A 13,812-nucleotide genomic window follows, 5' to 3' on the forward strand; every position below is an offset into this window, starting at 1 on the left:
TTCCCTCGTCTGGATTATTATAATAAAGAGCACAACAAAACGTATCCCGTCTTCTGACACATACCTGCTCAGTATTTTTTTTAAACTATAATATTATAATCGGAGATTAATGCATAATTAATTATATCGACAGTAGTACATACTTACATAAATCCATAATGATAGATAATTATTTCGTTATTATTGTCGCATTGTACGGTTTAACTATTGAATAGAAATCAGTTTCATACCGGTTCATTTGAACAAGCGAGCACATGTCAAAGAATAATAATTACTATATCATCCGATGGTTCAACAATTTCACCTGTAATTATTTTTGCAGCTGAATTATCGCTAATTAGTATTGTGTGCTGACAGTATCATCAGTCCATTGAGCATGATGACTGATGAGTGATGACTAGGGAATCCAATCCCGAGCCAAAATTCTGATCCCGGGATTTCGGGATTAAAATTTGACAATCCCGGGATTGGGATTTTTTTTCCATTGTTAATATAAAAATTTTATATTTACAAATAACATTGATAAAATCGGTCAAAAATAAATCTAGTATAATTTATACTATTTAAGACATTTATTGTTAATATTTTATACGTTAAATCTTGGAAATACACAAATTTAATGGAGTATATAATATTGTAATATAAATAATAATGTGAATTTAATATGAGATTGCTATTTCTGATAGTAAAGACATAATGAATAGATCGGCGAGATTTAAAATAGTAAAGCAAATAATCATGGCGTACTTATGGCCTTTCCGCTTCATAAATCTAATTAGTCAGCCAAATATGAAACTGCCGTAAAACGTATGATATCATGGTGGAATTACTTTTTTAAAAGTGCGAAGCATTGTTTTTTTACCAAAAATAAAATGAATGGGCAACCTACACATTAAACTTCATTCAAACTCAGTTTATTTCTAATGTAGTTATTTTGTATGAAAAGTATTTTTTCTGTTATATTTTCCATAAAAATTGATAAAAAAATCAATCCCGAAATCCCGGGATTATGTTTATCAATCCCGGGATTCATAGGTATCGAAAATAGCCCGGGACTGGATTCCCTAGTGATGACCATTATTTTATTGTAACAAATAACGCAGCTATCTGAAAATTGTTCAGAGAAAATAGTGTTTGTAATAATTATCGACACCTTGATTCTATAGGGAAACAACTTAAAATCACAACGTTTTGAGTTAATATTGCCATTTTATGTAGAAAGATCTTAGCTTTATGATTTAATAAATTTATCAAAAAAATTCTTCAACGGGTCATAAAATCGAAAAGCCCTTTCTAGGATAAATCATTAATTCAATAATTATGAACGGGAATGCCTGCTTTGATTATTGGTTAAACCGTAAAATTGCATTGTGCATTGCTAAGTTCATTATTGAACTAAATAAAAAATAAGCAGATTTACTTAAAAAATCAATGAAATGAGAATTTGTGAAAAATTTTCAAACGCCATTATTTTAAAACAAAGTGTTTTTATGTGCTTCTCTATAGCAGTTATGTAAGAAGTGTATGTATTAAAAATTGACTTATAAATTTGAATGTAAATAATAAGTGTGAATTTAATGTTCATTTTTTTATTAAAACAACATGCTTATTTTATTTAAATCTCATAAATTTAAAAAAAAAAACCCATGTCACATTAAAATTACTTTTCCCATTGATACGTGCTTCTAGCGATTAGTCGAAATACATTCAGTTGGTCGATACAATGATTTATAATAGCTTCTACTGATTGATAAATAACAAAATTGGATATATGCTGATATAAAACCATAAGGTTTGGATACTTAAATGAATAGGGGCGATGTTTTTACATAAATATATCTACAAAGTAAAAATATTTTCCACATAAAATAACAATTACTGGTAAAAATAAATTTAAATTCAATATACCTACTTGTTATAATATATTATGTTGACATGCTACAATCAAAAAGTATCACTACTTAGAAACACATAGAAACACAAACACTATTTATAAAATATATATTTTCTTACAAATTCAAATCGTTTAGATTAAATTTAAATTCTTTGTTTCTTTTATGGGGACATATTAATTACTTTAATCGCTGTAGAGTATACTATAAATACATGATATACGTAATGTGGTCATATTTTTTTTTTGTTTTGTGATTTTACCGAGGCTTTGACTGCGACTCGCTGTCATATCGCCTCTTCTCTTCTAGAAGGGGATCCGTCGATCAGATCCTCGCTCCTATTCTGTTACATAGCTTTATACTTATTTTGCCTAGCTCTTCCGTCTTTCTTTCTTTCTTATTTAGACGCCAGTGTTTTATGCACCAGAATCGCTACTCCTCCGTGGTCATATTATATTGAGAAGTGGGGCGAAATTATAGTATTTCCGCAATCGCTGACAGGGTTTAATTTATTTAAAAAAAACTAATCAACACCTTCTGTAAATAAATTGTAGTCTTAGTTCAATAAAAACAAATATGTATGACTAATAAAGTTTAATGTGCACTATTTATGGCGGATCTTAAAAGCCTACCTCCACCCTTCGCTACTGCTATAATATTATAGTGCTGTGGACTGCCAATTAACGTACTAATGAATCCTCAACAACAAGCAAAAATAATACAAATTGCTGCGAATAGTAAAGTTTCATGCGCCTTTTAAAACGTCGAGTAATCCGTTTCAGTTAGAGTTAGAGCAATGAAATCGACATTTTTAAATCATTTTTCATTTGCGTTCATCTGCGAGAAGCAAATTTAATGACGATTGATGGGGCTTAAAGTTTATTGACCAGGACTTACCGGTACCTAGCACTTAAATCATCGACCCAAACCTAAAAAAATTAACTACTTAACTATTCTACGTTCTATTAACAAACACAAGTTCCTCAGTGAAGGAATTTATTCTCCATCATAATTTTAATAATTTTTGAAATCGTGAAATATAAAAAAATACTCAATTTAAAGTACATAATATTCTTTTTTTACTTCTAAAATAAACAACTGATAATAATCATTGATCATCAATCATAACTAGAATAATTGTTATGGACAATGCTTGTCTATTTGTAACGTTTTTTTATAGTTTTTTTTTTACTTAGCCTCCTACTGTACCTACTTGTTATATAAAAAAATCATTGAAACATTTACAGTTTGACTTAAATGCCATTTTTGTATGCAAGAAAAATACATAATGATATAAAAGCATTCATGTTTCGCAGTATATATACAAAAATAAGTGTAGTCAGAGGAAATGGAGCGTTTCTTTACCATCTAAAGATCCTAAGAAATCTGGTACATGTCGGTTATGTGGAATACAGCGGCAAACACATTTTGAAAAGAGCCGATATACTGGATTATCTGTTAAATTAACCTAACCAAGCCTAACCTAACCTAAACTAACCCAAACTAACAAATAATCCAGTATAGGTACAGGGTATTTTCAAAATGTGTTTGCCGCTGTATTCCACATAACCGACCAGAACCGAAAATTGTATGCGCTAACTGAACTGGATGTACTCAAAACACACATTGAAAAACAATGTGTATTTGAAGACCCAGAATTCGAACCTAGGACCCACGACATTGTAAACCGACGCGTTAGCCGCTCGGCCATGGCGCGTTTAGGGACATGAATTCCCGACGCACTGATCGATCACTTAAAAATACCATTTAAGATTTTGATATAATATTTGTTGTATAACTGGTTTGAACAGTTTCAATGCCGCTTTTTAAATTTTCGATGAATCGATTGCGTTATTTGCGTCAAATGAAATCAGCACTGCTCAAAAAAAAAATTGTTAATATTCAGATGTTTAGGCTACATTTTAATAGAATAAAATAATGGTTATGTACTCTAATATCTTAACTTAATATTACAAAGAACTTAATAACATATCTATAATGTAACTAATTGTTTTTTTTTTCATGTGAAAAATGCAACATATGTAAAAATGGTAAGTATTTTTCAGTGTGCCACGAAAGTTTTGTGATGCGAATAGTGTGCGAAAAGATTGGGAAGCATAGGAAGTTAGTGTACCTAGTTGGTAGTTAGTCTATGTTATTTTAAATTTTATTTTAAGGTTCATTTATTATGTGATTACTATAATATAAAACAACTATTTGTGTTACTACTAAAACAACTAGGTACATATATGTACCTTCATAATATTGCTTTACTGTAAAAAAAAAAAAACTAATTTGTTTACAAGAAGTGATGTATTGAATAATAATTAACGTGTGTTGCAATTTTTTACTAAGCAAAAAAATGAGTACGCGATTTATTAATATTTTAACAATATTTTTTTATTTAGGTAGGTACTAATTACTTATTATTATACGTATTCTCTCGATATGGAGTAAGTAAGTGTAACAATTCAATTATTATTAATTACCTATTAATTTATTGATAAACTTTAGCACACGTATTATATTCAATCGTTGAATAATATATTTTTATAATTTATTGTGTTTACATTTTAATCTATATAAGCACAAAGTAAATAGGTCCTTAAGTAGTACCTACTTACAAGAGTAAAAAAACAAAATTACGTTAATTAATTAATGACCTTACCAAACCACACCGCCTCGCATCACACCCGGTCTTAATCCGGCTATTGCGGGACGTTTGGTGTGAAGCATCAGTATTTTTTATGAATGTCTCAGATGCAGTTAGTTACGCAAGACTGAGGTCATTATCCATTAAAGTGTGCTTTTACTGAATTTACACGGCTTAAAGAGTATCCAAGGGAGACACGAGCATATTATATAAGTAAAAATTAAAATTACACTAAATAACAAAAGCTCGCAACTAGCTGTCTGACCGTCCGACCTGTTGTTCTATTGCTATATACACAAGACGGCTATCGACGGTTGTTTATCATATTATTGTATTGAGGCGGTGAATTGTTACAATAAGTTAACCGTCTAAATAAACTGTCAAAAAGTACTAGGTTTTAACACCCCCTTTCTCGGCTGTGTTAACTTTAAGAGCGAGATAGACAGTTTTGGTTTTGACAATTTAGATGGCTAACTTATTGTAACAAATTACAATACCTCAATACATCAATATGATAAACTACCGTCGATGCCGCTGACAGCCTCCTTGTGAATAGAATAGACCCACTGGTCACCTATTGTTGCATTGAAAAAATGCGGCTTCATACTGTCAACGTAAAGACCCCTTCACATAGATTGTTAGGCAGTTTTGTAAAATTAAGTAGATCAATGTTGAATACTCTTAATGAGATTAAGTCTATTTTAGAAGAAGCCTTCTTATATTATGAATCACTGGAGTGTGTAAATAATGTAAGTTCCATTTTCGTTACCAAATAAAATAATATACTAGGTACTTTCACTTTTTAGAATTTGTTTGAACATCAGTACAGTATTCCCAGATTAATCTTTCAGCTCTAATTATCATATTGGAAATTATAATGCTTGTTGTTTAGTGTTCACTCATAACTGTATATATTCATCTTGCATACTTATCTATGTCAAAAGTAGGTGTTCGATAGGCGGCATACTTGAATATATTAAAGTTTATCTTTAACTTAAAATAAAAAAAAAGCTTTTGAATGTTTTCAGATACATATTTATAAAAATTCAGCTTCGTATTTTTCCACTAGGTGTCTCTGTTCTAGCCTAACCCTCTAGCCTTCAACGGTCGCTAATATCAATGTAAGGAAATATATTATTATTATATTATTCATGCGAATATAATTTATTTATTTACTTTATGTTTGCATTTTTATGTTTAATAAAATGACATTAGTTGTAAAATATGCTTTAATGGCCCGTACATAATAATATCTGGCGTGAAATATGAAATTTAACAATAAAACAGAATGTATTGTAGCAAAAACGTAATACTTTATTGCCTCCATAATAGTTAGACGTAGGTATATGAGTTTTATGGCCAGATAGAGATTTAATCGTCGTTACCTATAAATTATAAATTATATTGGTAGGTACCTAACGCAAATAACTGCGAAATAACTTTTTATGAGTGCAATAGATAATATGTTTATCTTTCGAAGAAGTGGAATAGCAGAAGCCATTTTCTTTAGAATCAAATCACAGCAACGGCACGTAGGTACCTACTATGATTTTCGTCCACGTGCTATTGCAGGTATGCACAAAAAAATGTTTTAAGTACACCAGAATACTTAATTTTGAAATTCGGAAAGAAAACCATGAATTGCAACCCTGAAACGAATACTTTCGGAAAAGCTCTCGAATGTAATTTTAAAGGGCCTTGAAGGTTCAATTGGGCACTCGAAAAAACAAGGTATTGATTGAATCTGGATCCGATTGTCTCTAAAAAAAAATGTCTGAAAATATGCCGCAAACAATGGGTAAACCAACCCATCCGCTCCGGGGAAAAGGTGTTAATATTATGTAGATTTATTATATACATACAAATGTTAAAAAAATAAATAGTTCTGATTCTAATTAACAAAATAATGACAGCAAATCGTCTTTCATTATCTGACTCTTCTGTCAAAAAAGGGAGATTATTTATTATCACTCGGCAGTGTTGCCGTATTTCAAATAATTCCAGTGTTGCAAAGTGTCAAAATATATAATATTTTCATTGGATTTTAGGACGAAAATTTAATAATAAAAAGACATCTGGAGCAGTGGAGCCTAAGAGTGGAGCACTACGAATTTTCGGCGCCCCGGGTAAAACCCCATTACTCCACTGCTCCGTGCTCCTGCTCCAACGCTCTGGTTTTATACCTAATTACATATAATATTTTTTTACAAGGGTACAATATTATTGTAGAATGGCGTAGCGTAGGAATAACCATCGTTCTCGGAGAAAATATGTCACGAAAAATGATATTGGATCATAATATTATTTGCGGTTGTATTATAATTTAACGCTAATTTTATTATTAAACCCCGAATAATTCGCAAACCAATTATTCATAATATGCACGACATTACAATTTTGAATGCAACATGTTTTTTTTGTCGCTATTTTACCGGATTTATTTAGACAAATCTATAATGATGTATCAACACAGGCGCGCTTTTGTGTTGTTTGCCATAAAAACTAACACAACTCCTTTAAATTTGAATATTGACAGTAAAGTAGATAGGTAAACTGAATGAATGACATTTCAGCATGCCAAAATAACAATGGTGGACATGTATGATGCGGAATTATTTACATTTAATTAGATTTTTTTCTGAATTTACATTTTCAACTAGTTTATTGATGTGCTAATTAAAGTTTTATGTTGATTTCTTCATAATAATCACAGATAATATTATGTACTGACAACAATCCAGGACAGGCACGTAACAGCCAAACGTACATACCTAGTTAGCTGTAACATCTTTAATATATTATTAAAAAAATATTTTTGTATGTAGGTACCTACAATTAGCTTTAGGAATTGTAATAAAAATTACCTTATTAGATCTTGGCTGCCCAATTCCGAGAAAGCGGTGATTGTACACCGTAATCGACTAAAATAGTAAATAAAAGTGTTCCCTGGCACATATATAATGGGAAGTACGTTACGTTCTGGGTTTCTAGTTGGTTTAATTTTGAAGCGTGGAGAATATGGTATATTCAATAGTTACTTCTTTATTCATTAAAAGTTTTCACGTAACCGAAACGCACATTCAATATTGGTCATATTTAATGACATTCAAGCCATTTTATGGCCTGACATTAAGTGTCATTAAGTGTGTGTCATGAAGTCATCAACAAAATTAGACTACAAAATCTTGGTCTATACTTACTTACAGTGGCTTTGTAATCTATATCTTTATTAATCTGTTATGGAGTCATGCAATAGGTACGTTCCATAAACACATTGTCATTTAGACCCGCCGGGATGATTCGGATTTTAACTCTTTTACGTGTCGTTTTCCCGTATTCACGGTGTAATAGTAATAATGATTCTTCAATAAACATCGTTCTCCGCAACACCATCTTGATTAACAAAACTCACTCTGCTTAGCCTCCTAGGTACGCCAAAGGCCAAGGACCCATTCCAAACCTTATCAATACTCACCATTGTACTAATGTACAATTGCGTTTGGGCACATAAAATCTCTATTTACACATTTACATTATAAGCAACAAAAAAAATCTGTACCTCAGAGCTAATGTGTTTCATGTCCTATGTTGTCGCAAATTAGGTAGGTATAGTGTAACAATTAAACCTTAGTAAGTCAGGTAATTAGTCAGGATGAATATGATTATTGTTACGGTTTATACCTATTGGTCGCATGATTGCTACATCAGTCTCGTGTAGTTTTGTTTAGGGACAAATCAGTGTGGCACTAAAATCTTTTCGTTCTGACACGTTTATAGCGTCATGGAAGGTGGCTGTCCACAAATCGAGGATGCATATACCTATGCAGTATACAAATACACGATGGGTGGAGATGAGATAACTCAAATCACGGTCGCTTACTGCGTCGTTTTCTACGCATCAGCGCCGCTCCGACTATGCCTCGTTTTTGGTCAAAACTATCAAACTCCACACTAAAATGTGATAGGTATGATGATAATACATTTAGTACGCAGTTACTAAAATTAGTATTATATCTTTCAAAGCTAATTTACATTGTGAGTATAATATACATAACATATTATAGGTATCCGACATGGCGACATGCATAAAATCATTTAAATCCATTTTAATTGAATATGTCAGACGTCATGAAAAATCTTAAATCTGTCCTTTTTTGGACTTACAGTAACTCTCCGGTGCAGAATCCAGTCGCGTTATCTACATTCTACGGGATACATTAATTAATTGATTTAGGTCTAAAATCTCAATAAGGTGGCGTATTGCACAATATGCTCGTATTTTTGTCCCTTGTAGTATAACTTTTCCTGCACCATGCGATGTAATAATGCATAACACATCAAAAAAAAATTATGGAAAATATTTTATGTCCATGTCGCCGTCGGCTTTATGAAAAGTGCAATGTGCAGACTAAGTATGTGTAGTGTAGACTTGTAGAGCGATACAAAGTGACATAACAGGCGCGATCTTTGAAACGAAAAACTTGGAACAGACATTATTATTATCTAAAATTTAGATACCTACATCATATTAATATTGTCAGTATCTCAAATTATATTAAAAAGCCAGTTCTAGTCTTTCCATATTGATATTTGTAACACCCCTGATAGCGTAGTTATTACAGATAATTTTAAATAGGTTTGATTTTTTCTAATTCAGATGAATCATATAAATGTTATTGATAGCCTAATCGATAATAGTACTCGCTCGGATAATGAATGATGTGAATTCGAATCCCACTTGGTCCACCTTTTTTCTACGACTTTTTCTAGGTAGTAGGTAGGTAAATTTCTGGGGTTTTTAAAAAATATATATATATTTAATATTATTAAGAATCTAATATTGTTAGATGCTGTAGGTATTTTAACAACAATAAAATAGTACAACGTAAACGTCGATATTGGTTAAAATCTTACGACGGTATGCGCATAAAATGGCCGCCAGAACGCAGTTATCGAGGCATGTGGCCTTCCAGCAATCTTACCGATTTTTGAGAGAGTGACTGGTTTAAAACTGATATTTCCGTCAGGTTACTCCTCCATTTGTACAGATGTATTCTTTTTGTTTTATTATGTGTATTTCTCCAAAATTATAAGTAGTTAATTATATTTACTTAACACTTTTTCGGGACATCATTTTACCGAGCGGTTAATACCTACAAATGCGTAATATTCTACGTTTAAAAAAATTATAGGTCGAATTATAATCAATTAGTGTTGCTAGCATAATAAACTACCTTGGTATCGAAATAGAATAAATTATAATTGCTACCTACTGCAGTATACAAACATTCTTCGAGATTCCTGTTATCTGTGAATAAAATATCATGTATTGTTTTTTTATGTAAAACGCCTTATCGTGTGACAGTTAGTTGACGCGTTGCATCGCTGCAAACATACGTTCAATGCAAAAAAAGTTTTTTCGTGTTTATAAGATAATAATAATCAATAAACAATAGTTCTCGACAGTGATTGATATTAATGTTGATAAAATTATTATCATTTTGACAATAATCTCATTATATGGATATCTAATAAAAAAAACAACATAGCTATCTCTACAAAGAAAGAAACACAAAAGGTATTTAGGTAAATTAGAAAAAAATGCTGAGAGCGATAATGGCGCCATCTCTGCGCGCGCGTGGTTATGAGAGAATTGGACCACCAGAAAAACCGGGTTATTAAGTTTTATTGTACCTACTTATTTAATTTCAAAAGTAGTAATGTTAATGTTTAAAATTACTACTTTTCAATACCTATGTAGAAGTCAAATTTAAATGAAGATTATGTTTTGAACAAATTTGTACGTGTATCTGTGAGAATTTTTTTATTTGCCTTACACTATTATGGTCATATTCATGGCCCCCCTTTTTTACTAATTTTTTTATTTTAATTTTATCTGGAATACCATTTGGAAAACGCTTCTGTAGAGCGTTACAATATTGACAAAACCATACCGATAGGTAGGGGGGCCGGCCAAAGATCCTGGCCTAGGGGCCCGTTTTAAGATGTGGGGGGCATAGTACTAGGATTTGGAATCCGGGAAATTTGATCAATTCCGTAATCCCAAAATCCCGGGATTGATTACACTAAAATCCAGGATTAAGATGACTGAATAGAAATAATATATATTCACAATTGAAAATTAAAATGGAATTTTTTAATAATGGCTTTTTTTTGAAGATATGTTAACATTTTCCATTTAATGTGTGTAGGTATTTAAAGTATGTAGGTATTTTCCGTATCGAATTTAAAAAATGTTTTCATAATTAATATTGTATAAAATAAGTTTAGTCATAAATAAATATTTCTTAGATATATTAGACTCTATTCCAAGCCATAAATATTATATTTAATTCGAATGAGTCATAGGCTGACAGATAGCTCAAGTAACAAGAGCACTCACACAGTCAGGGATGTGAGATTCGATTACCACTTGGTCTAGCATTAATTATTGTTTCTAGGATTTTTTAAATAAATATGTGTGTTTTCTGAGTATTTCAAAATTATGTATTTTTAAAATGCTTTATCTATAATTTCTGACATTCCTATTGGATGGTTTTAATACATAATTATTTATTTACTTTTTTCTTGTTACAGACAAACTATTCGGAGTCAGGCACCTCCAGATATTGTTGATCTTCCTGGGGCTGGTGGTGGCTTATGGCATCCGGGTCAGTATGAGCGTAGGAATCGTCGCGATGACGGATGTCAAAGGAAATGGAACATTTGTGGTAAGATTATAATATAAGTCATCTGAAAAATAAGAGTATTTACTTTTACTTAACATTTTTACAGTAGGTACGTACCTAAATACTGTAACCTTAGTACTTAGCCTTACCTTCCATTACACAGAGACCGCGAAGTGAAGTTTTAATTTCAACAATAAAGATTTTTCCTGGTTAGCAACACAAGAAATGTCAGTATTTAATTTTTAACAGAAACATAAACACAAAATAAATATTAATAAGAATTATTATTACAGAAGGGACTTTAGAGTATGAGGACTCGAAATGACCGGAAAGCACCGGATCGCTGTTCCGGTTCGTAAAATCGTTAAAGTTATAGCTCTGTCTCGTGGAAAAAATAATTTTACCGTAAAAGTTAGATATGTCATGTTATAACAAAAAATTGTACACAATTATTTTTATAAAAATATACACGATTTGATAACTATGTTAATATCTTCAGAAACTTGTCGAGCGCTCCGGTCCGTAAGCTTATCCATTTCGAGCGCTGTATGTTATGATCCGGTTACAATACCAAAATTATATCTAATGTAAATAAAAATAATTTCAAGTTTTTAAATGTTATAAAAATCGATATTTTTAAAATAAATATGAAAAATATTAAAACTGTGAATTACTCAAAAATCTTTCCAATACATTAGAAAAAACTTAATTAACTCAATTTTAATAATAAACGTGTCCATAAAATTATAAATCATAGAATGATGGGATCCTCGTATTTCTAGGTAACGTTTTTCATAATTGTAATGTATTTTATCAATTAAAATGTTGACGAGTCATTAAAAATGTCTTCTATATTATCAATTATTTTTTGTAAATTATTCCTATAGAAGAAAAAATAAGATAATTTTTATCGACCTGCCAACATTTTTCAAAAATAGCAATTAGTATTTTTGTTTCTAGAGCCCTCAATTTATTAATGGAGACATATATCTTTATAGCTAGGTAGTTCAATCGCCCCCCAAAACTAATAAAAATGGTACATAAAACACCAGTACAGGAACATAGACATTTCGGTTTTGTTTTTTGCAATCGTTAAATTTAATATTTGCCTTTTGCTCACTATAATGATACTCGTACTTAAGTTATTCTCCTTGACTGATCTTCATATCAACAGTGTGAGAAAGATGAGTATTACTAGGATTCTCATTGATATCCATAGTGGCGGTAGTCAGACTACCAGAATGGTCTCCCAATCCAGAACAGGAATCAGGCAAAGAAAGTTCCCTGAGATGCCATGAGGAAAACATTGAAATATTTCCCAACAACAGATTGTGACTGACAATAATAAATCATGTGGCATAAGGAGCACTGTAAAGAAATACTCTATCAGAGTCGAGAAGTTGACAGACACCAAAATCTGACAAGTTAGAGATATAAAAATATACCTACCTAGAATATTAATAATGCCCTTTTTTTCTTTCAGACGTTTCCTTGGACGACATCAACAAAAGACACCATATTAAGTTCCTTTTTTTGGGGTTATGTGGTTTCGCAAATACCAGCTGGGATATTTTCTGAAAAATTTGGAGGCAAGATTCTTTTGCTCGTGTCATTGGCTGCAAACGCTATAGTGAGCTTGATCGTGCCGATGGCAGCTACTGCGGTAAGAATATAACGTGAATGAATTTGCAAAAGATACAAACAAATTTTAAATCATTAGAGTGATGTGAATTGATTACTTTAATCATAGGTAGTAACAGATACTTTTAAAGGGTGAAAGAAAATTGAATGAATATTCATATTGAATCTAATAAAATTGGAGACCGTATAGTATGTTTATGGTAATCTCTTTCCGATAAGAAAGCTCACGGCAAACTGTGCCACAGTGAAATGTTTTACGTACAATTTTACATGTAACCCAACGTATGACATGCATATTATTATGAAACTTCACAATAGCTGCCTAACATGGCGGTTTCTTAAATATTTATTTTTTCCGTGGCTTCCGAGTATTGTAACTAAAAGTTCATAAGTCGCCATGTAATAGTGCTCAAACTCATTGATGTCTAAATGTTTAACATTTTTCAGGGTGGCTGGGGTGCTGTAGTGGCATGCAGAGTTCTGCAGGGATTTTTCCAAGGCTTCTTTTATCCATCAACACACGCCCTCTTGGGAAAATGGGCGCCACCATCTGAGAGAGGAAGACTTAGTACATACGTATATGCAGGTAATTTACAACTACCAATAGCATTAACATTTACAACAATTTAAAAAACTCAGATGATAATTTTATTTATAACATGAATACGTGTATTAAATAAGGCTCTAAGTACCACAAAGTAGTATTGCCTGTAGTTACAAAATACCGAGTCATTGCTGTAAAATTTCATGAAGCAGACCTTTTGAAAAATGTAGTTTTACAGTGTGAAGCAATCACGGCAGCTTCTATAATTTTAGGTATTAAGAACTCGCAAGTGTCAACACACCATCGTCAGTTATTTTATATTGAATACCGTTAACCACTGCAGTGCTACTTATACCATTATAAATAAAGCACGCCAACGGACTTACAACGTCG

General features: G+C 31.6%; 1 protein-coding gene across 2 annotated transcripts in view; it reads left to right on the forward strand.

The window, feature by feature from the left end:
- Nucleotides 1-13,812, forward strand: part of LOC147073714 (putative inorganic phosphate cotransporter) — a 95,495-nt gene that overhangs the window by 67,520 nt on the left and 14,163 nt on the right. Inside the window, exons 1-4 of one of the 2 annotated variants that reach the window (XM_085944197.1) lie at nt 9,820-10,219; nt 11,143-11,276; nt 12,718-12,897; nt 13,323-13,461. In XM_085944197.1, coding sequence (XP_085800323.1) covers nt 10,147-10,219; nt 11,143-11,276; nt 12,718-12,897; nt 13,323-13,461 — 526 coding nt within the window. In that variant the 5' untranslated portion in view covers nt 9,820-10,146. Of the gene's footprint in view, nt 1-9,819; nt 10,220-11,142; nt 11,277-12,717; nt 12,898-13,322; nt 13,462-13,812 lie in introns of those variants that run through there. The other variant, XM_085944198.1, reaches the window with a different exon arrangement.

This window comes from Rhyacophila brunnea, unplaced genomic scaffold (assembly GCF_057557595.1).
Source record: "Rhyacophila brunnea isolate RB1 unplaced genomic scaffold, BYU_Rbru_1.0 scaffold_17, whole genome shotgun sequence".
In the NCBI taxonomy this organism is placed as follows: domain Eukaryota; kingdom Metazoa; phylum Arthropoda; class Insecta; order Trichoptera; family Rhyacophilidae; genus Rhyacophila; species Rhyacophila brunnea.